Here is a 25,538-nt window from a genome sequence, read left to right on the forward strand (position 1 = left end):
ATTGCCACGGCTCTCCGCGTCCTGCCGCCAGCCCGACCGGGCTCGGGACGCCGGAGGTGTACCAGCCGGGGTGCCGGGGGGAGGACCGGAGGAAGGTGCCGTGCCTTGTGGCCCTGGGGCGGGGCTGCCGTAGCGCCTCGCCTGTGCATTGGGTCTAGATTCATACATAAATATAGCCGGGGTGGGCTCGTCACCCCCAACCAAGGAAGCGGGGGGAGAAATAAGGAAAAAAATCCCAGTGAGGTCATTTCAATGAGAGCGCAGGAGGCGATCAGACAAGGGCGACTTTTCCGGAGGCGGCGCAGCCCCTGAGGAGCGCGGCGCTGCACGCCCGCCGCCGCGCTGCGCCCCCGGCCGCAGCGGCGCCCTGTCCCCGCCGCCGGGCCGGCACCTTGGAGAGCTCCGCGGCGCCGGGGCCGGCGCGGCGCTGCGCGGCTCTGCGCGGCTCTGCGCGGCTCTGCGCTGCGCGCGGGGCCCGGCGGCGCCGGAGCCGCCCCGCCGCCCCTCGGCAGCGACCGCCGGCCGCGGATGCGCCGCTCCGCCCCGGCTGCCGGCGAAGGAAGAAAAGTTTGGGGGCGACTTAGGGCCGCGGGAGCGCCGGAGGAGAAGGCGGATGCACGGTTTCCCCGGCTGATCGGGAAGGAAGGATGACCGAGGGAGGATGTGCACCAGCAGCCAGATCATCGGGAGCCTCCTGGTGCTCTCCGTGCTGGAGATAGGGTTAGGGGTGTCCAGCGTGGCCGTGGGGGCGGTCAGTTTCAGCCTGGTCCTCACAGAGCATAAACCTCAGCTGGGAGACTCTTCTCCGGTATGGAGCGGGGTGTGTGTACGTTAGCCATTTCACTCTCTCTTTAACTCTTTATGGTGATGGTCAGACCGTGCGAAGGCATCCCTCTCCCTTCCCTCTCCTTCCCTTCCGCGTGTGCATGCTGCGCCGAGAGCCTCGCCGGGTCCATTTCCGATGTGCATGGGGTACGGTCTGCATACTCGTGGGGCGAGGGGGGAGGCACGGCGGGGAGAGATGGATGTTTGTGTTGGGGGGGGAGACCCTTTCTTCTCGCTCCTTTTCATTTTTCAATTTTGCTGTGAACAACTGAACTTTCTGTGAACCCATTTTCACACCTGGGAAAGCCTGATGCCTCGAGTGGAACATGGGCCATAGCTCTCAATCTTTAAATTGACTGTGAGTTTTGCTTTTAAAAAAGAACAGCCCTACCGCTTCTGATGAGACTGTCAAAAGGTGTTTTAAAATAATGGCAAGGGTATGTCAGCTGAGTTCTGAGCCTTTGGACGAAAAAGATAAAGAGGAAAAGGGAAGGAAAAGGAAAGATATGTTCCCGAGCTTCTTGTAAAACGAACAAAAAAATCAAATACCAATAATGGGTTAATAGAAGCAGCATGTGCATATCACAGAGCATTTCTCACTTCTCAAAAACCTTTCTTATTTTTTCAGTGTGAGATATGCGTGTTTCTAGGAAGAATTTTCGTCCAAATGGTTATTTATATTTATGAAACAAAGAGTAGAAAATACTGAATATTCAGCCTAAACATGAGTGGGCATTTTTGGACTCCAAAGCTGGTTTTGGCCAGCTTGGGTTGTACAGCAGTATTTCTAAAAGGATTGTTTGCTTTGCTTGAGATAAGATGATAAATGCAAAACACTCTTGGTTATTCATCAGAGTAACCGCCTGTAGTTTATAGATTCATTCTGACAAAGTGCTTCATGTAATGTTCTCACTATCAATAATTGTTAATTATTGACAAGTCATAAATATTTTTGACAGTGTATAAACACACATATAATCCTGCACTGCAGAGCAGGTAGGTGAGAAATGAGAATGAAGAGCAGATAAGACAAGACAGTAGCCAACAGGTAATGATATTATCAAAATCACTTTGAAGAGGGAGGTTTCTGATCATTGCTGATGAAGAAAAAAGATTACTCAAAAACATGTGTCTGTCTGAAGATTTAATGACAGAGGGCAATATCCTGGGTTTCACTGAAGTCAAAGAGTTTTGATCAGTGAGATCAGTATTTTATGCAGTGATTGCATTTTGTGACAATGCTATCACAGCTGATACCATTTCATGACGATGCACATTTCCTGCACAACTGCCTCATTCATTTTTACGGCTTCTGTTATCCCAGAGTTTGTACTAGCCATAGATTAAGATCCTATTACATTGGTTGTTGGCTCCAAGGACCTTATAATCAAAGCAAGAGTGAGATATAAGATAAAATGATGTAAGGGAGTGTAAAGAAACAACAAGCCAAAATTGATTGGTATAACAGGTGGTCGCATTAAACACCAGCAGTCTGGCTGATTTGAGGCTGTTTGTAGGTAGAGTTTTAGAGAGGAGTAAGACAGAGGACAATGAAGTGATTTTGCAGGTGTTTATAGGAAATTATTCCCGTATGTGAATGAAGAGGCATGGAAGGGAACACAAAGGGACTTGTTTGAAAGTGTAACAAGTGGGTGAAGGATGCCCACAACCAGAGCCAGCAGAAGCAGGGAACTCAGCCATCAGCTGCTAGGAACTCAGCAAACAACTGGAGGCTGGCTAGGCAGAGACAGGCCACAAAGAAACTGTAAAGTGGAAGCAAGCAGCTTATACTTCATGTAGTAGAGGAAATGAGAAGCCACAGTGGTATGCAGTGGGGTGACATGGCTATAAAGGCTTGCTTACTTTGCCTTGAACTAAAGATCTTTGGTCTAAATTCTCACCATTATGGCACCCTCTTTGTACCACTCCAGCAGTTTAAATTATCTGTTGGGTTGTGTTTGACTGAGTAGCAGGTGAGACAGGGCAAGAAAGGAGCCAGAGATCTACCATTCTCCAGGGATGCTTAGGGCCATGGGTAACTAGGTCCAAATTAAAACACCTGGAGACAAGTTTGTTTGCATAATCCTCAGAATTGTCCTGCTGCGGAAATGGCATAAAATGCTCATTGGATCTTACAGTGAGCTCATGTTGTCTGTATTAAAGAATACGTCTTGCACTCTTGAATCAAGGTTTTCCTTTAACAATAAGGAAAAGAAAGAGACATTAAAGGAAAAGCTGATATTTGACATGTTAGGATGCAAAACACTGGAGTTAAGTTGAACAGTGTCATGTCTCCTGTTGTAATTTACCTGGAAATATACTGAAAACTTTTGACCCTGTTCTATCCTTTACTTATGTGGGTGGAACTCAGCAGAGGCACAGGTACATAAGGAAGTAGATGAAGATAGCATCACCATGGAAACCTTAACCTGAATTCCTACAATTTGGGCATCTTAAAATCATGCACATGCTATCTCCTATGCTTGCCTCCCTATGATGCTTTGCATTTGACGCACATTAGCTTTCTTCTTAAAAGTTGTTCTTATTGTTCACTGTCTCCATTCAACCAGATAATTTACTAACAGACCTAATTTTAAGCATGTGAATCCCTCCCATAGGATTAGAGATACAAGTGAAGTTAAGTATGGGCTGAAATGCTCTGATCATTGCACGCCATGCATTATGTATACACAAGCCAGGGAAAGTGGAGTAGACAAGAATGAAGAAATGGAAAGCCTAGACAATGTCTACATCAAAAATGCATGGAAATGGGAAAGTAGTTTCTAAATTTGTTATTCTCATTGGAATTGAGCTGGATTAAGATAGTAAGAGTTGTTTAAAAAGTAGCCAAAAGAAAACAACTGAAGGTGTGACTGACTTCTCAAATTATCTGGAGCATGTGGAGGTGACTATCCAATCTATTTTACATCATATTCAATCTGTTCTTTTAAAAATAGGTCACAGCTGCCAAATTAAAAAAAAAAAAGAGAGAGTCCCATAAACCCAAAGGTGAACATGTTGTTGATTTCTGGATTTTCTTTCCGTTTGTTGTGATTGCATTGGTATAATCTACCCCACGGGCTGTACTCAGTGTCTCCCAGATTTTTTTCCAGAAATCGAGGTATATTTCTAAAATCCACCATTCCAAGTCAGTTATGTGACGTACCATAGAAATGATCCAATGAGCATGCTGAACCGCTAAGCAAGAATGACAGCATCCATAGCAAAGGCTTTTGCACAAACAAAAAAATCAGAAGATAATCTTTCAAAAAGTATTCACAGATATTTTTTAAATGGTCATACACTTTCACATCTATATTTTGAACGTAATTATTGCATCACTATTATTATGATTAGTGACTATACATTCACACATGCACGTATATGGCTCTAATTCTCATTTATTCTGCAGTGGTGAATAAATTCTTGAGATTCTCTCACAGAGGGAGAGAACGAGAGAAAAAAGCCACATCTTTAGTCAAATATGCCATCTATCTTCATATGCAAGGAGACCTGATGATTCCCTTATGGCTATGCCCCTCAAGAGCAATAGTTTCTTCCCTTACTATGACAGATATGTTGGTCACTCTGCCTGTAGGAGGAGAGTTATAGATTCCATGATTTGTGATTGTACCACAGTGGAAGTCTGCAAGCCCATTAAAAATCTGCATTTATAGTTTGGCTACAGAAATTTGCTCCAAGTTGGCACTTGAAATATTTTATTTCAATTACTTTTTTTATCCAGGAATTGAAGGAAAGGAAAAAGATTCAGTCAGTGTATGGAACACTCCCAGAGCAAGAACATCATTTTAGACTGTTAAATCAATGTTGGTGGCCTAAAATTTTAAAACATTAAATTTTGCATCTAGTTTTTACTGCTGCCAAGTTTCCTTTGGAAAGAACAGTCAAACTATTTTTTTTTTTTCCAAAAGAACACTAAAAAGTTCACATTATTGTTTAGCATGCAGACAAAATGCAGATGTGATCCTACTTTATTTTAACATGTGTATTGCATTTTCATCAAACTGACCATATTTCTGGCTGGCTCCGGCTCCTGATGAAATGAATCGCAGCACTGTCAGTGAGCTCCAGTGGAAGCTGGAGAATGTTCTATACCTATAGATGAGGAAGGATGTATCCAGCATGGGAGCTTCTTGCCTTGCATGGAACCGGGACAATTCATTCCATCTGATGAGTCTTTCAGTAGGTTTTCTTTATGATTCAGACCCTCCAGAAGCACAAACCAATATCGAAGACAGTCTATCCAAAGGGACTTGTAGTATCTGGCTTGTATTTAAGAGGATTTGCTGAATATAGACTGACTGAAGCATATGCTTAAATCTTTTGCTGAGCTAAAACTTTAGTTCACCTGCAGGAAATAATCTTTATTACTTTTAGAGAAGAAAGCAGTCATACTCTAAACTAAATATTTGATTTTTAAAAAACAACAAAAAGCATTGTTTACTATTTTTTATTCTGATAGCCCTAAACCAGTAAATAAATATTATTATCTTGTGCTGAGAATTTGAGTGTTTTTCCATATAAGCAGAGTTTTTTCGAATAGGCAGGTAGAATTTCAGGTTCAGAGACCCACTTCTAAGTTTTCTTGAGTGTTTCTAAAAACATTTCCCATTTTTAAGGCATCTCTGCAGGCTTAGAACCAGACTAAAGGAAACACTAATCACATGGACTGGGATGGATTTTAAACTGCCTGAATCTCGCTAGAATCTGGCAAATCAGTAGGAATTGTAGCACTGCCTCAGCTAATATGACCTGGTAGCACACTGCCAGGTCAAGGTATGAGCTCAGCTTAGACATGTTTTAACAGTATGTCTCACTTCAAATAGCAGAGCCCCCCTCTCAGCATGACAGATTTTGTGAGACACAGGGGTGGATTGTGGCAATGCTGTTGCTTCTGGTGTTGGATCTGGATGACTTGCAGCCAGCTAGACATTCCTGTGCCCACAACTCCTTTCATGGGACAACAACATTATTAGAAGTTTCCACTTGCCTTTTGCAAAGATTATTGTGTTTCTCCATGGAGGTAACAGGCAAACCTATTTGGTTTGCTCTTTTTGCCCATTGTCATTTTTCTCTAGTTTGATGCCTTTGTTTTCATGAGTGGATTCTGTGCCCTTTATGTCTGCATTAAGAAAACATAATCCTTGTACTGAAATACCTCTTCAAAGAAGAGTTACAATTAGAGACACACTGCTCAGTTCATCCATTAGGGATTTCATCTTTTATCTCATTTGGATGGAGTTGAAGCAACAAGGTTATTAAATAGCATGGTCCTTTCTAGACATTACTAATTTCAAATTCCTGGGTCTTCTCATGGCAGTTACATGTTTATACAGTTTTAGTGTAAAACACAGATTTGCTGGTTTATCCCTGACAAGATTAGACAGAAGTGAAGCTGTTGATTCTGTCTTGATTGTTTATTCTTCCAAGTGGGGGATTATTTGCTTGCCACTTTCACTGTGTTATATTCAAATTTGGAATAATTTCCCTTCCTCTATTTCAACAGATACATGTGGATGACCCAGAATACTGGAGGGCTTTCCACATAGTTTATGTAGTTTGGGCTGCTTCTTTGTCATGAACACTGCCCAGGGATCAAGCAGTCCTTATATTCAACAGGTTTTCTCTACTATTTTCTTCAGCCTTTCTCCAGAAAGATTTTCCATAGACAGTTTTCATTTTCTCAAGGGAAATACACTCACCATTGCTTTTGCCTCCTCAAAACAGAAGAAAGAAAGGTTTCTTAAGTTCAATATACAAAATAAAAATAGTTCCTTTTCTTCTGCATGATGGAAACCAAAAAATCTTTGGCTCTCTGCAGATATAACTAAAACTGAATCTTTTTTTTCAGACTACCAGTAAGAAAGCCCCTTTTTTCCAGGAGAAAATAAATGAGGTCAAGTCTTTTGTTCCAGAAAATATGAAACAGGGATGGATCCAAACCACAGAACTTGAATCTAAATTGAGATTTCAGCCTCCCTACCAAAATTTCTGGGTGTTTAGATCTGAGGTTTTGTTTCAAGCTGATATTTAATATAAAATAAATTGAAGCAGGCTCAAAATAAACATTCTCCTTTTCTGGGAGGTCTTTGGTTCTTTATTCCAAAGTTCAAGAGACCAAAAGACAGATTTTCAAATATGCATATTGAACATAAGCAGGCACAGATGCAGTGTGAATGGCAAAGACTCCACAGACAACTAGACACTACTGCATCACCTTGCAGTCACATTAGTGCTACCAGATGGGCTCTGACTCTGCTAGGTCCCTGGAAAAACTTCACTGAAAGGGAGACTGAGGCATTCACAGCCCACTAGTCTCCAAGTACCTTTTGTGCTTTGCAGTATCTTTTTTTATTATTTTTTACCCATCGCCCAAGAGTGGTTCTGCCCTATCTATTATTGGATGATACATTCAATCCCTGCCTCCTCTGCCAGTCTTGACATGAAACATCATGTATCGTAAGAGGTATGAATAAGTCCTTCACCAAAAGTAATCACAGAATTAATGGGAATTGGTTGCAAATAGTGATCTATGTAGGTTTTTAAGTGAGATTTGGTATCTTTAGCCTTTATGATTTTTCTAACGAATAATAATTAAAAAGAAAGTCCAACAGTGAAACATCTGTTTCAACAAGTCCCGGCTGAAGGTCCCTCTCTGGCTTACAGGGCATTTTGGTGGGCTTATTAATTTAGCTTATCCTTCATGAAGTGTTTTACCCTTATTCTCGACATGAATTGTGAACACTTCAACAAGTGATCATTCTTTATAAGGAGCTTATCTTCAGTGATATATTTCTTTTCCACTCCCAATTTACTGTATTTTCAGTGTATGTTTGCCTTAACTTACATCAGGTTTCACATGGTTAGAAAATGTAACTACATTTAAAGAGTGCACAAAGTTGGTAAAAATTGATCAAGGATAATCAATGATCCTGTAGAAAGGAGCAAGTCCTCAACATGACAGTATTAGTTAGTCATGGGTAAACTGTAGTCCAGAGTAGCTTAACAGTTACAAGTAAAGTTTAAATGGTATGTCATATTGACATGAAGTCTTTCAGGATAGCCAAGAACAAGGAGCGGCAAGACAGCAGAGCCCCTGGTGGCTGTATTCCAGTTGGCAGTAGTATAAAACAGAAGAGTTCAAAATTAAAAGACAAACAGGATCATAGGAAATTTCTTTTGAGTCTGACTCGTACTCACATCCTTTTTCTGGTACAAAGAGATAGTGTAGTTTCTCCCATCTACTTTTCATTACTGCTGATCACAACACTGCGACATCAAAAATTTTACAGGAAATTACTATAGCACCACCAAAGAAATTCCTGAGTCCCTAGCTCTTCTATCAAAAGCGATGATCAGAGTCAATCACATAATGTCCCACTGTGTTCCTAACCTTTCTAGACGTGTCTACACTGAGAAGCCTGGCTAAGGCAACTCTGCATGAGCAGTGTTCCCAAGCCCCGGGTATTGCTAGTATTCTCTCTGCAAAGAAGGTTTCCACTGCTTCCAGTGGATCAGAATCCTCTGCAGTCTCAGAAGAGAGAGGTAAACTTGTCTCAACGATTTCAAAGCTTTGTATAAGGTTTAATTGCCTGACACTGTGGCTCAAATTCATCAATTGGTTTTAATAGCAAGATGCCTGCTGCAATAAATAAATAACCATACTGGTTTGGGGCAAGCCTTTTCTCTGTGAATGTAGCACACTATCATCAAAAAATATCAAATAATATTAACCCTTTTCTACTGCCCAAATGTTTTTCTTCCAAGGTTTTTAACATGTTCAGGCACAATAATGCATTCAGTTTCACAACTTGCTTGTCTCGTAGTCATACAGGTTATAAACCTTTGGCATGAACTTCCCAAGCTCACAAAGAAGAATGTGGAAGAACCAACACCCAACTCCGAGTTCTCTCTTGAGTTCTTTAAGTACAGGACACATTATTCCTTGTGTATATATAATAAATATTGTAGAAGTACAGAGAGAGAAAATACATACAGAGTATACATACAGACCCTGACAGAATAAAATATTATTATAGAATCAGAGAATCATAGAACATCTCAAGTTGGAAGGGATCCATAAAGGTCATTGAGTCCAACTCCCTGGTCCGCACAGGACTATCTAAAACTAAACCATATGATTAAGAGCATTGTCCAGATGCTCCTTAAACTCTGACAGAGTTGGTTCCATGACCACTTCCATGGGGAGCCTGTTCCAGTGACCAACCACCCTCTCAGCGAAGAACCTTTTCCTAATGTCCAATCTGAACCTCCTCTGACACAGCTTCATTCCATTTCCTCATGTCCTATCACTGGTCACCAGAGAGAGGACATTGCTGCCTTGAGGAAGTTGTGGACTGTGATGAGGTCACCCCTCAGCCTTCTCTTCTGCAAGCTGAACAAACCAAGTGACCTCAGCTGCTCCTTGTAAGTCTTGCCCTCAAGGCCTTTGACCACCTTGGTCGTCCTCCTCTGGACACAATCTAATAGTCTGATGTCCTCATATTGAGGTGCCCAAAACCACATACAGTTATTGAGGTGGGACCACACCAGTGCATTGTAGAGTGGGATAATCACCTCCCTCAACTGGCTAACTATGCTGTGCTTGATGCACCCCAGGACACAGTTGGCCCTTTTGTCAAGTTGAATATGAGTCAGTCACTACCGACTCATATTCAACTTGACATCAACCCAGGCCCCCGGATCTCTTTCCATGGGGCTGCTCTCTAGCCTCTCATCATCCAATTTGTATGTACAACCGGGATTACGCCACCCCAGGTGCAGAATCCGGCACTTGCTCTTGTTAAATTTCATATGGTTGGTGATTGCCCAGCTCTCTAGTCTATCCAGATCTCTCTGTAAGGCCTCTCTACACTCAAGGGAGTCCACAGCTCCTCCCAATTTAGTATCATCAGCAAAGTTAATGTACATTTGACTCTTGCATGCAGATCATTACTCCAAGTAGACCCTCAGATACTTTAACAACTATGGAATACAGTAGTCACTCCTTATTTTTGAGAATCCAGTACCTTAGGGCTTGCAGATTAGCTCATTGACTATTCTTTGGATTTCAACTGGGAAATAGCTTAGGTAATATATATGTATATGGCACTACATAAAGGTGGTTTGGAAAGATATGTGTTCTGTCCTTGAAAAATAGTAAAGAATAACAGAACTGCCCAAACTGATGGGTTCTAATGCTGAGTGAATCTGTAATTTGCCTGTTGCTCCTTTGGTCGTATGCAAGGCTAATGTAACTTGTTCGTTGCATTCCCTTCTGGCTAACAAAGACTGTACAATGGAAGCAGAAAGTCTTCTCCAACTGAAATCAATGGCAAAAATCAATTGACTCTAGTAACAGCAGAATTAGAGCATTCTTGAAAAAAATGGGTGACCTATTCCTTCAGTTTTCAAGGTAAATTATCAAAACCCCAGCTTTTAAAACTAGTTAACTTAGACTTGTTACAAGTTGAAACTATCTTTGATGGTGTCTTCCAGCTCCTTTCTGTAAACTTTCCAGAACTCATGCATTTTTCATCATACAGAATTTTCATCTTATTCGTATTCAATCACTACAGAGAGAAATGATATTAATCTGCTTTATCAAGTCTGACTGAATAGAACTTAATTGCAGTGATGTCTTCAACAAAATTTTTTTTGAGGTTTCTGCATTAGTGCTGAGAAATACAAAACACTACATTTGAAAATCTTAAGCATGCCTTCAGTTGAAGACAATCTGCAATGACAGGACTGGGATTGAAACTCCAAAACTTCACAGGAAGCCGGAGAGAAAAATTACAAGGCAGGTGTGATAGTTCTGAGCCAAAATCTCCTCTGCTTGTGGGAAAGGGGCAGAGGGAGCCCTATCTATTGTTTTTTTGATTGTTATTCCAGTGGGTGAACTCTAGTGGCAATTACCAGTTGCATGTCCTGAGCCATTCAGTGCCATGGTTTACATGACCCAGCCTCCTCCACAATCAGATTGGTATTAAGTCCACACCCCATGATTAGTGTAGAGGTAAATAATATACAAAATTGAACCATATGCATTGTGGGGAACTGATTGAACGGGCCTAACAGAGTAAAAATACATCTCAAGGCTTATGCTTAGCTATATGCATGAACTAATTTAACTGGAGGGAGATAAACTATGTATTAAAGCATCTCCACAACTGAGATACTGAAGTTGCAATATTTTGGAGGGTAAATGAGATGTACGTGCAATATATTAGACAGAGCCTGAATACTGTATAGAAACTGCTCTCTTTTTTTTCACTTCTTATGTAACAGCCAGGTCTGTTCTATGATTTAATCCTAAATCGAGGTCAAGTAGAGCCTTTTGCTAGAAACACCATCTCAGTGCAAAAAGGATGTGGAAAAATCCAGTTTTAAAACTATGAAATTGCTTCCCAATAGGAGTGTAGGTTTAGCTTTACTGAAAAAAAGGTAGCATAGATTTCTTAATAAAAGAGTTTATGAAGTATTGAAGAAATCTTTTGACAATATTACAAACACCTGGAGAAGACCTTATTGCTTTTATATAACCAATGTAGTTCCTACCACCACTGTTCCCTAAGGGATTGTTCACTGTTTCCCTCATCAAACTTTTTTGGAGGAGGAAAAAGAGACATCAGAGAATGTCATTTGTCTTTAATGTAGGTCACTAAAAAGCATTAACAGCTATTACAAAAATACCCTGTTTTTGTTAAACAGTTTTAGCCTAATGCTTGATGAGACAATTAGCAGATCAGTTTGTGAACGGAACTACATGAAAAAAGTACAGATACCTTCATGCTATCTCTTGCAGAGTGGTCTATCTAGAATCTGAAACAGATTTTCCCGCATGTTCAGTGTAGCCACACCAACAGAGGTACTCATATTTACACCTGTACCCATGGAGGTGATTGAATTGCATTCTTGCCCTGAGTTCCACTGGCTTGAGGACAACAATCCATGTATGATCCCTCAGTGGTTCACACAATAGGATCAGGGCATTAAGTACCTCAGCTATGCTTGAAAGCACATGATTTGGATCACTGACTATTACCTTGCTAAACTTTTCTGAGGAAAACAAAAGAGTAAAAAGGCATCTTGCAACATTGTGGGGTTTTTTCATGTTTTGTTTACCCACGCAGATTAAAAGTAGGATTTATTTTTTTTTATGAGTAATCATCCTCAGTCTCACTTCTCATTCCAGTTTCTTCTTCTTGGATAAGTGTGTTTATGGTTGAGTTATAACTTCCTGAAACATAAGGTTTGTGATAAAAATGCTGACAACAACTGTAGCCGTTGCCTAACCTACCGTTGTGGTCACCACTACAGCAATACAGTAGGATTTAAACTCAAGATCTTAAATGATGAAATAATTGTTGGGTTTTTTTCTTTGCAGTTTCTGCTTTGTGGCATATGTGGAATACTGTGCGCAAAAAAAAAATCTGGACTTGTTGTAAGTTTTTCCGCTGCATATATAACACATAAGTATTTGAAAGGCATACTTATCTAACTTGAATTCCTTACTGGTGGCTTCCTGTGTCCAAGTGTTTCTGATAAAAAATCAATAAAAATTGCAAGTCAGCAATCCAAAAAAGCAATCAGCACTTTGGGTTAATCAAGCAAAACAAGGCAGTTCTGAAATGGCCTATTTTAGGTCATGCCTGTTCAAGGCACACATCCCTATTTATCCCTGTCTGGATAAATATGGATGGAAAACCTCTTGACACAAATTTATGCCAAGTCAATAAAAGTTCCCCAATAACTTCACTGGATTGTAACTTCTCTCCTTTAAAAACCCATTTCTATGAAGTGTGGCATGACTGGGCTGCCACCTCAATGAAGCTGCTGACCAGGTTTGCTTCTAGATATCATAGCTCTTCACTATTTTAGTAAATTATTTTTGCAATCAGAATCATTAATTAGCCCGTTTTAAAGGGACGGTGAATGTTTTCTGTCTCTTCTAAGAATCAGAAGTACAGTCATTTTTCTGACTGCCACAAAACGGTGCCATTACTCAACAAGTCATGGCAGAACTTTATGTTAAAAACATGCTCTTACTGTAAGTGATAATGTCTGGCTTAATTTTCTGTCAGTTTGATTATTCTGCCATATACAGATGGCAGTCACGTAATACCAGCGTAAGTGTGAAGGGAGTCAAGATCTCTCTCATATAATTTTTGAATACCAATGAGTTAAACCCATTTACGACGACAGTCTGATTTCTTAAAGCATGCAGACCATGACCAGTTTCTAAAAGCTGTCTGGTGGTCTCGTAGAATAGTCACTTCCCAGTGGACTGCAGCATACTGCCTGAACGCCACACTCCTGATGAAATTCTCATCCCAGTCGTGTACAGTCGTGAGGCTCCGTAAGTTGTTCCTACCACCGTAGATAAGTACATATACAAAGCCATATTGAGTAACATCAAAGGCCCATCTAGATCAACATCTGACAGGCCGGCAATATCAAGGGAAGTGAAGAAGACAATAATTTAGCAGTGTCTCTATAATAAGGTCTTTTGCACTCTAGTCATTTGTGGCTCGAGGACATCCTGAACCAGGGTGGCATCTTTGTGATTAAAGTGATAGGAGGTCTTTAAGCATGTCTCATTAATTGCGGCCTGTTTCACATTCTTCTGAAGTTCCCAGAAACATTCTAACCAAGTTACAAACAAACAAACACAGTCACCATGCTGACCTTCTGCAGAGCTGCATCACAGATTTCTTTGTTGTTTCTGTTGCTTCTTTGTCCAGCACATTCACCTTGAACACTTTTGAAGTGCCCACAAAAACTGTACAAAGCCTCCAAACTGCTCTCTGCATGAACAAATTAGAATTGAACAAGAGGCAGAGTCAGATGGCACACAAAACAAAAGAGATGCAATGCGAGTACGAGGCGTTCACTCCTGAGGAGTGGTGAGAAACTGCACAATAGAAAATTACGACACATTCTGTCATGTTACCATTTTGAATGAAATGCTGTAAATGAGATTTATGTCCTAGTAGTCCTTCCACTGGCTAGCTTTTAACATGAGCAACTCATTCTACCCAACTTTATCTTACATGCAACATCAATCTTAACTCCTGTACACCAGAAGGTATTGTATTCCCTTGGAGCTCTGTGGGAGCCGAGGGAATTAAAAATGACTGTCTGTGAAGTGTTTTGCAATCCATGATGCTATCGAAGCATTGAATGTTAGTGTCATTTTTTGTATGAATGAATCTGTCTCTGAAAAATGTTACTGTGACATAAACTCTCTTGTCTTTCCTGACAGATGATACTTTTTTCTGCCTGTTGCATCTGTGGACTAATCGGAGGAATCTTAAATTTTCAATTTCTTCGTGCTCTGACAAAGAAGTCGTCTGCTCTCTATTCTTTGCATCTTGCCTCCATGTCTCTTGCATGCATTGGAATTGGTGGTTGCACCCTTTCTTCATGGCTCACTTGTCGGCTAGCCAGCTATGAACAAAGGCGAATGTTCTCAGAAAGAGAACATTCATTGCATCACTCCCATGAAATGGCAGAAAAAGTGAGTTGTGTGTCCTTCCTTATTTGTTCTGCTTCTCCTACAATGCTACTGTATGTATTAACATTTACAATTGGCAAGAGGTGTATTCAGTTTTCAGTTTTATATGAGAAAGAGCTTCTGGGAAATGAAACGCTGCCATTCTGTATAAGCTTTATTATGTTGCATTATATGGAGTTATTTTTAGATACTGTATATTTGCAGTACATCCATTTCAATGAAGTACATCCATTTTCAACATAATTCCATTGTATAGCTATTCAAGGGCTTAGCTGCTAAATATAGCACTTCATAAATAATTGGAAGCCTTATTAATATGGATTCTCATGTGTTGTACTGTGAAAAAGCACAGAATGCTTTCTGTAACCACATCATTGCATGCTTCCAGGATTTAATCAATTTCTTCCTCTCCCAAGTACTCAGCTTATAAAGTAGGTTGTTTAAACACAAAAGCCACAGTTCACAAACCTAGATGACTAACCTAAGCACCTAAGGGCATATTTAGATACCTAAATGAAACTGGTCGGATTTGACGCAGCACTGAGCATTTACTGCCTTTCTCTGTTAAAAGGAAGCTTTCCAAGGTGTCTAGGTCTATGTTTAGGTGCTGAAACTAAAGCTCCCAAAGTTGAGCATGTAGGGCCAAAGAATTAATTTAATAGAATTATTTAATTCAGCTCCTTGGATTTACAGATATGATTAATATTTGAGGAGTAAAATGTTCACTGACACCCTGTGCTCTACGTTTAGACTTCATATCCAACAACTTTCATTTAAGAAATGAGTAAAGAAGGGAACAAAAGTCAAGCGGCCTGCCTGTCTAAACCTCCCCATGCAAGTTTGCATTATAGTTAACTTCAACAGTCTGTATCACATCTACTGAGACCTCTGAACAGCAGAGCAAGGATTAATTCAGACTGTAGAACGTTTTCTGATTCCTTGACAAAACATAATATAGCAGTTAATTGTCCATTAAGTAAAAATGACTTGTCACTATTCTTTGGTTTCTTAACTGAGATGAGACTCCAAGTAGAAATACAGATTGAATTGACCTTAGAAGATGTTTGAAACATATTTTAGAAGTTAAATTAGTATAAGTTAAAACAGTAACATAAAACAGGGTGATAAAATCAGGGAAAAAGATACATTTCTCCCTCCCATTTTAAAATGAAGCAATGTTCTGATGAACTATGTAAGCAAGTGTGATCATGGTCTTGCAGGTGGTAGGCTAGATCCTACCTCTCAAAGAGGCTCTTGCCTCAACAATGACAACGATGAAGCCTATTTGACAGAAAAAGAGAGAAGTAAAGAAAGAGAAATGGCCTGGGAAGAAAAACCTTTCAAAATACAAACACTTGCCAACCCTATCAATTTGGGCTGAAGATGACCATGTATAGCAGTAGTTCACTACTGTCTTTCCTGGCCCATTCACCTACTGAGCTTTTAAGACACTTAGCAGTGAGAACTGTCAGATGTCCATCTATCTTGGGTGAAGGGCCATGATGCATGTGGAGAGCAACCCTATTGCACATACTCGGTAAACATGGGATGTGCCCCACTGATGATGGACTCCCTGAATGTGTGTTGTAGAAACAAGTATGCATGCGTAGATGGTCTGATCTGCGACGTCTTAGACCTACAGCCTGTGACAGCCTGCTGCTGGCAGGTTTGAGTACATTAGCTCAAGGCATGCCCCTAAAAAATAATGAAGGTTACTTAAAAACTTACATTAAATTAGGACCTGATTTAGTAAATAGCTTTAAAGTGTTTATATATACAAGACTATTTTGTATATTTATACTGATACACAGTAATATAGACATGTACTGCATGTGCATTTGTTTGTGCTATATTTATTGTATAATTGTTATATTTATATTAGAGATTGAGGGGTATTGAAATAACCGACCTGCCAAGCTGCCCGGTGGTTCCCCCGACACCAGAGTTACCTCCAAGGTACGCTGAACGCTAGGGAGCTACCATGTTGTTATGTCACTTCAGGAAGGGCTACCCCTAAGAGGAAGTCATAGTTTCAGCTAATCAAAGTTGGCTGATGCTGTGATGTCACTCTGAGTCAGGAATGGTGCTTCCAGGTGGTGACATAATTCTACGTGGTGAACGCTGCAATCTGGAAGTAAGTTGAGTATTTAAAACATTCACCCTAGTTACAGACATCCAAATGCTCCTATTTGGATGTTGCCACCATTGACTCACTCTGCTTCTAATCTGTGTGCTCCTTCATTTCTTGAATTCAGCAACATTTTTTAATTTATTAATACTTTTATTTTTGAAAATAGAAGTATTGTGGAAAATAAATGTTTTTCAATACTTTTTGAAATTATGATGTTATTCTAATAGCTGATGTCTGCAGATGATTCAAGGGATAAAGTTGAAAAAAGGAAACTTTCACTTACGAGTAGCCTTCTAACAGATCATTACTATTAACCTGTGGCTGACTGATAGTTAATACTAAATGGCTTTGGTATTCTTGGTCCCTTTACCAGCTAACTGCTATCTTCAGCATAGATCCAACAAAGGGTTTAGGCACCTACAAATAGGCAAAACATAGCGCCTTGTTTCAGAGCAGACAGCTCCCAGACCAGGATCCTGAGGCTAGTGTTAGGCGTACATGTTGCTCTTCAGTATATGAGGAGAACAAGGCACCACACAAAAACATCCAACACCATCACCTGCCAAATGGAGAGCTGGGTGGTAGAAAATGCTCAAAATTCAGTGTTTACACACCTTATTTTCTCTGAAGCTTATGCTTGATTCAGGACTATTAATTGGCAAGGGTACTTGGTTCAATGGCCCTAAGTTTACTTTGTAGCGAAGAATGGCGCATCATTTCTTTCAAAAACTGTGCAGGGAACAATTAAGCCTGGTGATCTACTTTAAATGTAGCTGGTAACACCTGAGAGAGGAGGCACCAGTGCTTCCACTTCATGTGAAACTTTTGAGTTCTGGTCTCTGCCTCCCAAACTATTTATAAATCAAATATTTGTGGACTAAAAGAAGAGAGAGAAAGAGTCAGACTAGGGATAAACACCAGGCCCTAGAATTTTCTTCTCTTTGCCAAAAATCTCAGCTACTATGCTCTAGAGTCAGGCTCGCTCTTTCTGTCTCTCTCTCTCTCTCTCTCTGTTTAGCCCAATGAATCTCGCTTTACTTTCTTCATATAAACTTTCACAAGTCCCTTTTCATCCACATTTTCTCCAACTGTACCTATGAGGTGGAAGAGGTGAATTTAATCTTCCATGCAGAGAAGAGCTTCTGGTTCTTGTGCAAATATTATAGAACTAGCCCAACAGCGGCACCGTCACCTCATCTACCTGAATTTTGAAAAGAATAGCCCAAACTGCATTTTCACATGTGCCCATTCCTCTTGGCACAGTTGGATGTTCTCTGGGATCTGTCATTGGACATAAGCAGCAGATCATATCTGCATTCTGACTCAATTTGGTATGAAATAGGCCTAGGACTGCTCAGAATAAGGCAGTTCTGAGTATAAGCTCCAGGTGGCTTTGCAGCCTTGAAGACCAGAGAAGTGCTTAATTAATGTAGCCATCTCCAGGCTTAGACAGCTGCTAAGTAAGTTTCTTTGGATTGCAATTTGAGAATTAGAAACTCTAACTCCAAACAAATGTTGGTTTAGGTGCTTTAGGATTCTGACTCATGATCAGGTCATCTTGCTCTGGGATGACTCATCTGCCACTTGAGTAGCAACTGCTGAACTGCTAAAAACTGTCTTGTGGCATATTAAGTGAAAACCAAAATCAGTCCCATTCCGAGGCAAGCAGTCAAAACCCTTAGATCCTGTTTGGATCTAGACCTACTTCTCAAATTTTATCCCAGTTAGCATCGAATGGCATCTGTTTGTAGCATGTCAACACAGAAAAAGGTTTGAATGGAAACAAAGACTCAGTTACCATCTTGTTCTGTTGTACATTATCACACAAGTTTGAGTTGATACACTTTCAAAGGACAACGTCACAAAACTTGCACGGATGTCATCAATGCTGTATATGTGGCCTGAGAGTAATGTCCAACTCAGTCAGTATCAATGAGTCTATCAGTTTTCAAATGTACTTAATTTATATAGGAAGAAATGTGATTTTTTTTTTACAGTGAGATTTATCAAGCCAAATAAAAAATGTAAAGTTTTTCTGAAAGCTCAATGTTTGAAATTCAAAGTTTGTTAATTTTTTATTACAACCTTAGCTAACTAAATGTCAAACACCATAAAATAATTGTATTTCTAACCGATGTTTTCTATTCTTGTTGCAGGAAATCACAGACAACCTAAGCAATGGTGGCCCACATCTGATTTATAATGGAAGTGTATATTAAGAGATTTTTAAAAGTTCCAGGGAAAGAAGTGGTTTTAGAATTTTCTTCAGGAAAAAAAGAGACTCCAAGAGATTGAGAAAATGGAACTATCTTAGCTTTTACAGCTCAAGTGTCACAACTGCAGAACAGCACAGTTGCATTCCCCTTTTAGAAATATGTTCAAAATTTGTCTCCTAAACATTTTGCGGATATACAATATTTATTCACTTCCTGGCTACTCTCTTTTGTTTTTTTGTCTAAATAACTTTTCAGAACTATGACAGTACTGAAATAGACTTCTCAAGACTCTTCTTCTTGTGAAGAATCAAAAAAAGAAATTAAACTGGCCCACATTTAGCCCCGTCACAAGATTCCTAAAGAGAAGAGGGCAGAGGAAGGATGGCTCAGGGGGATCTTTACCTCCTCCCCACTTAGCAGCACCTGGTGTAATATGATGGCTTCAGATCATGTGGCAAGGTACCAGCAATGCATCTGCATAGTCCCCCTCCCCACATTGCAAATGCATCCAGCCTCAGTTTCCCAGTAGATCATATCAAAAGAGAGTGCAAATTACTCTTCCAAAAGGCTCCCATTTCACATTCAGAGTGTAAATGAACAGTGTGCTGAAAACAACACCACTGTCTTTGTTTTGAAAGACAGAATGCTCTAAGAACGTCATAAATCAAAACCTCAACAATGCCTTGTTGTAAAGAAATTGTAAATATTTCCAATTTGTGAATGAAGTATATTTCGTAATTTGTTCATAAAAGATGACAAATAAAATGAAATCCTAACCAGAGGTTTTAAAGTGATCATTTGGGTTTTTTTCTTGTTAGAACTTGAAAAGCTGAACTGTCACGCTTGCAGTTTTGCACAACACACTGAAAAGTTCCTAAAGGAGTGAAACAAGCTCAGAAAGGAGAAAAACAAAGCCTGAACAGAGGTGTGACCAAGGTCAGGACATGCTGGCAATTCTGCCCCAATAGAATTTGGGGTCTGTTAAAGGAGTGTATATGATAAGACTGCAGCTTTAGCCGACACGAGATTTTATTGTAGGACTTACTGGCTCATATAGCCATGAAAAATGGAAGATGTAATCTGTAACAGAACATATATAGCATAATATTCATATAAAATATTCATATAAAAACACTCATATGTTATATAGTGAGTCCATGACTGTGCTATAAAGTCTGTACAGGAGTTTCTCATCTAATTACAACATAGGAAACATCTTCACTGTGATTTAAGGCTCTCACTTAAACTTCATGCAAATTAGTTGGATAGCTAAGCTTGTGAGTCAAAAACTGGTCCACTTTATCAGGCTTCTCTTCACTTATCTACTGTCTGAATGGGTTTCTGAATCTTCTTGAAGCCCCTGATATACTAATATGTATTATGTACATTAGTAATTGTTAATGAGACTGTTCAAGTTCATAAAGAATATAGATACTGTCATAGCAAAAGAATTAGATGTTAAGGTATCTCTGCCCAAGGAAAATGCTCCCCTTCCCAGGTCTTACCAGCCTTTAGACTGTCTCCACTATTACAGCTTGTTTAGGGTCTTTATAGGTGCCATTGCCTCTTCAGCTTGATGCTCCTCTTCCGCAACAGCAGGAAACGTGGGAAACATGTTCCCGGTATGTGCCCCTTCCGAGAGCACTTTTGCTGCAGCTCTGGACACAACCCATCAAGGCAGGACTACTGTCTAAATGGGCTGCAGAGTTTCATATAGGTTGAAGAAATTCACACTGGACATAGAACCAGAGGAGGTGGTTCTGTAAGATTCCCTTCCTCATTGCATCAGTAAAAAGAATGTAAAAGGGTCTTATCCAAGAAAAGCAAGAGTAAAACAAAAAATGACTCAAAAATCCATCTCAGAACTACCTGGCTGAGGTTCATCACTATCTATGGAAGACGGCTGTAAAATCACAGTTCGTACAGAGGTATCTTGTGACACCTCAGGACTAGGAATTGTAGCTTCAGATCCTAGAGAGCAGTCTGGAGTTGCAGTCCAGAATCTGCTCAGGAATGACATGAAAGAACACACCATAACGCCACCCACTTACTTATCACAAACACTTCATTTCCCGGCATGGTAGTAAGAGTATGAGATGGTGCAGGGGAATAGGTGGTTCTTCTATATCCAACACAGCAGTCCAATGCAACAGCCACTTTCTCATGCTTTGGAAAGGAGAGGATACATTATCCAAGCTCACAACATTTGAAGCCCTACTGTAATTTATGAAATACAACCACACCACCTCTGCTGCTTTTCAGGGGGTGCTGGAAGGACAGAGAAGAGATCTGGGCCCCAGAGATTCAATTATTTGTTTTTTTTTTTTTTCTTCTTTTGCCACCAAGCCTCTAAAATGAAGAAAATCTGGCTGGTCCCTGCATTAATAAAAGCCTTGAAAATGCAAAGCTGGAATTCAAAAGACTTAGGAACAAATGTGATGAAGACGACCGCTCCTACCTGAGACATACAAAGAGGATCATAATTCTTAAATTCAAAGTAAATTACCACAATATATGGATGTGGCAGGGGAATTCTATGAAATGTTTCACTTTGTTTAATGAAGTTTTGTTCCTTAACTGCATACAAAGTCCAACTGTAATTGAAATATTTTCTGTATGTTTTCATTACTGGTACAGTTGAAAAGATAACTTTCAAGGTTTCAAGTACAAAAAGGTACTTATTCCACTTACCAACTGTATGAAAACCAAAACTTTCAATTTTCAGAATGTGACCAGCCAACATATCTACAGCAATAGCTTGAAGGTTGGGCACCAAAATCTGTTTTAATCTAAGTAAGATGAAGCATGTACTGTCTATGATACAGCGACTTCTGATTCATGCTGATGTAAAAGCAGATACTGGCTCAGATCCTCTCAGAGATATCCAACCGTTATTTACTAGGTCAAGCAACACTCTTCCTGAAGGGGTTTACTTACTGACCTTTGTGTGTAGGACTTAGCTACATCCTTAATGTATGTTTTAATATTTTAGGCTATATTTTAGTCTATGCTTGGCATTTCATAGAACCTCAGCCTATAAGAAACACATGCAAGTTTTGAATTTACAACAATCAACAGTTCTTATTGCAAACTGTGCAGAAAAGTGCACACAATATGTTTTAAATCTTTGTCTTGCACAATCTTCAATATATATTTGTTTCATTAGGACATATGAATTTCCCTTCAATGGTCTGGAGAGGTATGAAGGACAGTGGAGCAGGTCAGATTCAGTAGGAAATTTATATGCAGTAATCCGTAATCACAAATAGTAGTATTTATACCAAAATTTTCCTTGAGTGCAATTTTGAAGATAGAGGGAAAAGAGAGTATAAGGATTTAAGCCACTTTTAATCTTTTCAGGTCCCAGTCTCAGGCAGGTTAAGGAATTAAAAAGAGCCTATTATACTTTAAAACTTAGAAAGATCTAAAAGCAGACTGGTATTAGACTACCATATCATTGTAGATATTACTGCATAACCTTTCTGCCTAAAATTATTCTAGTTGGATTTCCCTTCGTATATCTGAGTGACATCTTTAGGTCCATTATAAGCCTTCAACAATTTCCACAAGATGGTTTTACATGCATCTGGAGAGAGATTTTGAAGAATATTTTTAGAACTTGTACAAGGGCTAGCCAGACAGACACAACCTCCAAGGGAAGAAAAAAAAACCCACAACAGCAAAACAAAACCAAAACACAACCAAAAAAAAGCAGAATGTTTTTTGTGGAACACAATTTCATTGCAGTGAAGATGCTAACCCCACCCTAGTTTAATATCATCAACCTGAGGAACTCTGAGTGAACTTGGGAAGCTTATTCAGGAAGACCTTTTTTCCCCTTAATTATAAAGTTGTGAAAATACGATTCAGTGTTCTAAAGGAAAAGAGTGAACTGGGTGGGATGAATCAGTAGCTGGAATTTCATCAGAAAGTTGTGTGCCTGGAGAGACTTGTTTGGCTGTGGAAGTGTTGTTCTGCTTCAGAAAGAAGCAACTTTGATTTGGAGCAAAAGGTCCAGAGGGCTGCACCAAGGTCTCTCTTGTCACGTCTCTACAAAGTAGTGAAAGAAACATCGAAGACACAGGACAGACACGCCTCCTTCTGCCAGGGAGATAACAATAAGCTGTACAGAGCAGCCTCACAATTGCTCTGTGATTCCCTCAAATGAGCCCCAAGCATACATAAAATTGGCAGTTTGTTTGTTTTTTCCACCTGCATTACATTTGATTTGCACATAATATAAGGTGTCTTTTACATCCTTTAACCACCGAGTCACAGCGGGTTGCTTTAATGATTTCCACATCAGTGTAACTTTGTTTTGTAATCAGCAGAAGGTTTTTTTTCCCCACAGATCCCTTCTGAAGCCCAGTGTTAATCCTGTCACAAGCTGCAACATGTGTCCCTCTAAAAATACAGGCAGTTATGGCATGTTAAACAGGTTGACCACGTACATTAATTCAAAATAACTCTGCATCCATGAAAGTAGCTGCTTTGATGAACTGGCATAATGTGCAATGGGAACATGCTAGGAAGGCAGGCAGGAAGAGGGACCACAAGCACAACTGAAAAAGCCTTGGACTGCAAAGTGTCACCACAGTGCTGCATATAATTCCACTGATACAAACCGGGTATATGAGTCAACACAACTTCTCTTTGTACCCTTAAGAAAGCAGACATAGATTTAAAAAGAGCTAAGAGCCATTACGATTTCCTGACCTCTTTCTCACATCCCATTACCAGAACCTTGTGTGAGACAAATCAAATGATGTGACTGGGACCACAAACTTGTGCAGCTCCTCTCCCACATCATTAGGTGAACCCTTTTTTCTCTCCCTCCCACTTCATGCTGGTTCAAGCCAGGAGGTCATGTCTTCTATCTTCCCTTATCTCTTCTCTTCTGTTAAAATACAGCTGCATCCTTTAAAGTATTTAGTATTGAATAAATTCTTACTTTCCCTGCCCAGAGAAAGCAAACACAGACCGTTGCCTTCATTTTACAGAGAGATTGCAAACGAGGCAAATCTAAATCTAACCCATGAAGTCCAAACACCCAGACTGACAGTATTAAATTCCTGTGGTTTGCTACACTTACTGGTATCATTGCTGTCTTCCCCCCTAAATCCAGGCATAAACTCCAGGAATGCTGACAGCTAATATTTTTCGGGAGGACTGTGTATTAACTGTGAGGCACCCTGGAAAAGTACATGTGTCAGAGGTCCTTTGGTAACCTTTACACGTAAAGGACAGTAGGTTAATATTGATACCCACATTGTGGTGGCAGCAGCAGAGATCTTGAAATGGCTCAAGAGTTCTCGATCTAAATGCTACAAAAGGCATGAAATTCTGTATGATCATATTCATGCAAGAGATTGTTTTGTTTCTATTTTATGCTTGCTAAAAATATTGTATAAAGCCATGAATAACACTGTTAAGTTTGTAAATTAAGACATTCAAACATGAATAAATACCTGAATGGATTTTAAGATTAGAAAGCTCCTTGTGATCAACTAGTTTTTCCTTCTATACAGCACAAGACGTGATATTTCATCTGACAATTCTCGTATCAATCACGTAACATCTGGGTAAGCAATACGTATTTTTAGAATGTAATCTGATCTTTATTTAAAGACTTCAAAATATGTAATCTATCACCTCCCTTAGTCCAATGAGCAGAAACTTTCACGCTTTGAAGTGATTTGTTTCTATGCAGATTTTTTTTGCTTTATTTCCCAGGCACTGTCTCTCACTATGCTACTGTCTGCTAAATTAAGGAGCCTGGCAGAAACTGGGATCAAGTCATGTCTTACCCTTCCCTTGGGTGAGCTTCTTAAATTCCCTCACTGTGGGGCAGATTTCCAGGCACCAAATAGATGTATGTGTGTGTATATATTTATACAATTTTTCCATGTAAACTTATTCTTTCTTTCCTGGGCATAGGAATTACGACAGTATCTTTAACTACTTATGCCATTCATCTCTGTCTTACCAAAGTTACATTGGACTGACAGCCAGCAGGCTAAGAGTTCTCATCTCATCTCTTTCCCTGATGGCTTTGAACTAATCTTTATACTGTAAGGGTCTTAAAATTGAATAAAATTTCATACTTTTTTGGCTTTCTTTCACCCGTTCCTTCTCAAACTAATGGCCTATTTTACCCCTAGGAGTAATGAGGAAAATAAGGAATTCTTTATGTTTTAGAATCGGCCTCCTTCCCTGATTTCCATCAATGGAAAGACAGATCTTTTGTGTGAGTTTGTTCCAGGCTGGCAAGTTTACTTTAACACTGATGCCTATACACCTTGGGTCTTAAAAGGTTTACATCACGCAATCAGGAATCCTGCAGAACCCCCATAACCTTCAGTCTCGGGACCGGGTATGGTGTAGTTGTATTAATGAGGCGCTCCTGACCTGAGCTAATTGGCCATGCTGAGAAGCAGGGCTGACAAACCTGAACACCGAACCACACACAGACGGACACGTTGCTTCTGCACATTAGACACCACGTACAGTAATGCACTATGTGGCACCGGCACACCTATAGTGCTTCAAACCCACGCCTGGCTCTGCACGGAGAGAGCTCTGCTCTCGCTAGCTTTCAAAGCCAACTGTCCAACCAAGCTGAAAGACTAGGCGGAGATTACATTTCCATCTGTCAAAAGAAAGATGTTTGCCTCATGTTAAATGGCTTGCTCAAGAGCAAATGACCTTTCCTCTCCCTTCTTATGATATACATTAGCTTTCTCAGAGTCTATGCTATGGACTTGGGTCATAACAGCCTCTTGGCAAGTAATGCAGCCAGGATAAGCATCCAGCAAAACAGCTTTAA

At 40.0% G+C, this 25,538-nt stretch overlaps 1 protein-coding gene across 1 annotated transcript; it reads left to right on the forward strand.

Annotated features, from left to right (window-relative positions):
- Nucleotides 1–661: 661 nt before the first annotated feature.
- Nucleotides 662–18,715, forward strand: TMEM196 (transmembrane protein 196; the record flags this gene model as incomplete). Its single annotated transcript, XM_081996712.1, has 4 exons — nt 662–826; nt 12,236–12,292; nt 14,114–14,368; nt 18,653–18,715. 4 exons carry the CDS (start codon nt 662–664, stop codon nt 18,713–18,715), a joined length of 540 nt encoding a protein of 179 aa, XP_081852838.1.
- Nucleotides 18,716–25,538: the final 6,823 nt, after the last annotated feature.

Source organism: Phaethon aethereus, assembly GCF_964289735.1.
Source record: "Phaethon aethereus genome assembly, chromosome: 2".
Taxonomy (NCBI): Eukaryota; Metazoa; Chordata; class Aves; order Phaethontiformes; family Phaethontidae; genus Phaethon; species Phaethon aethereus.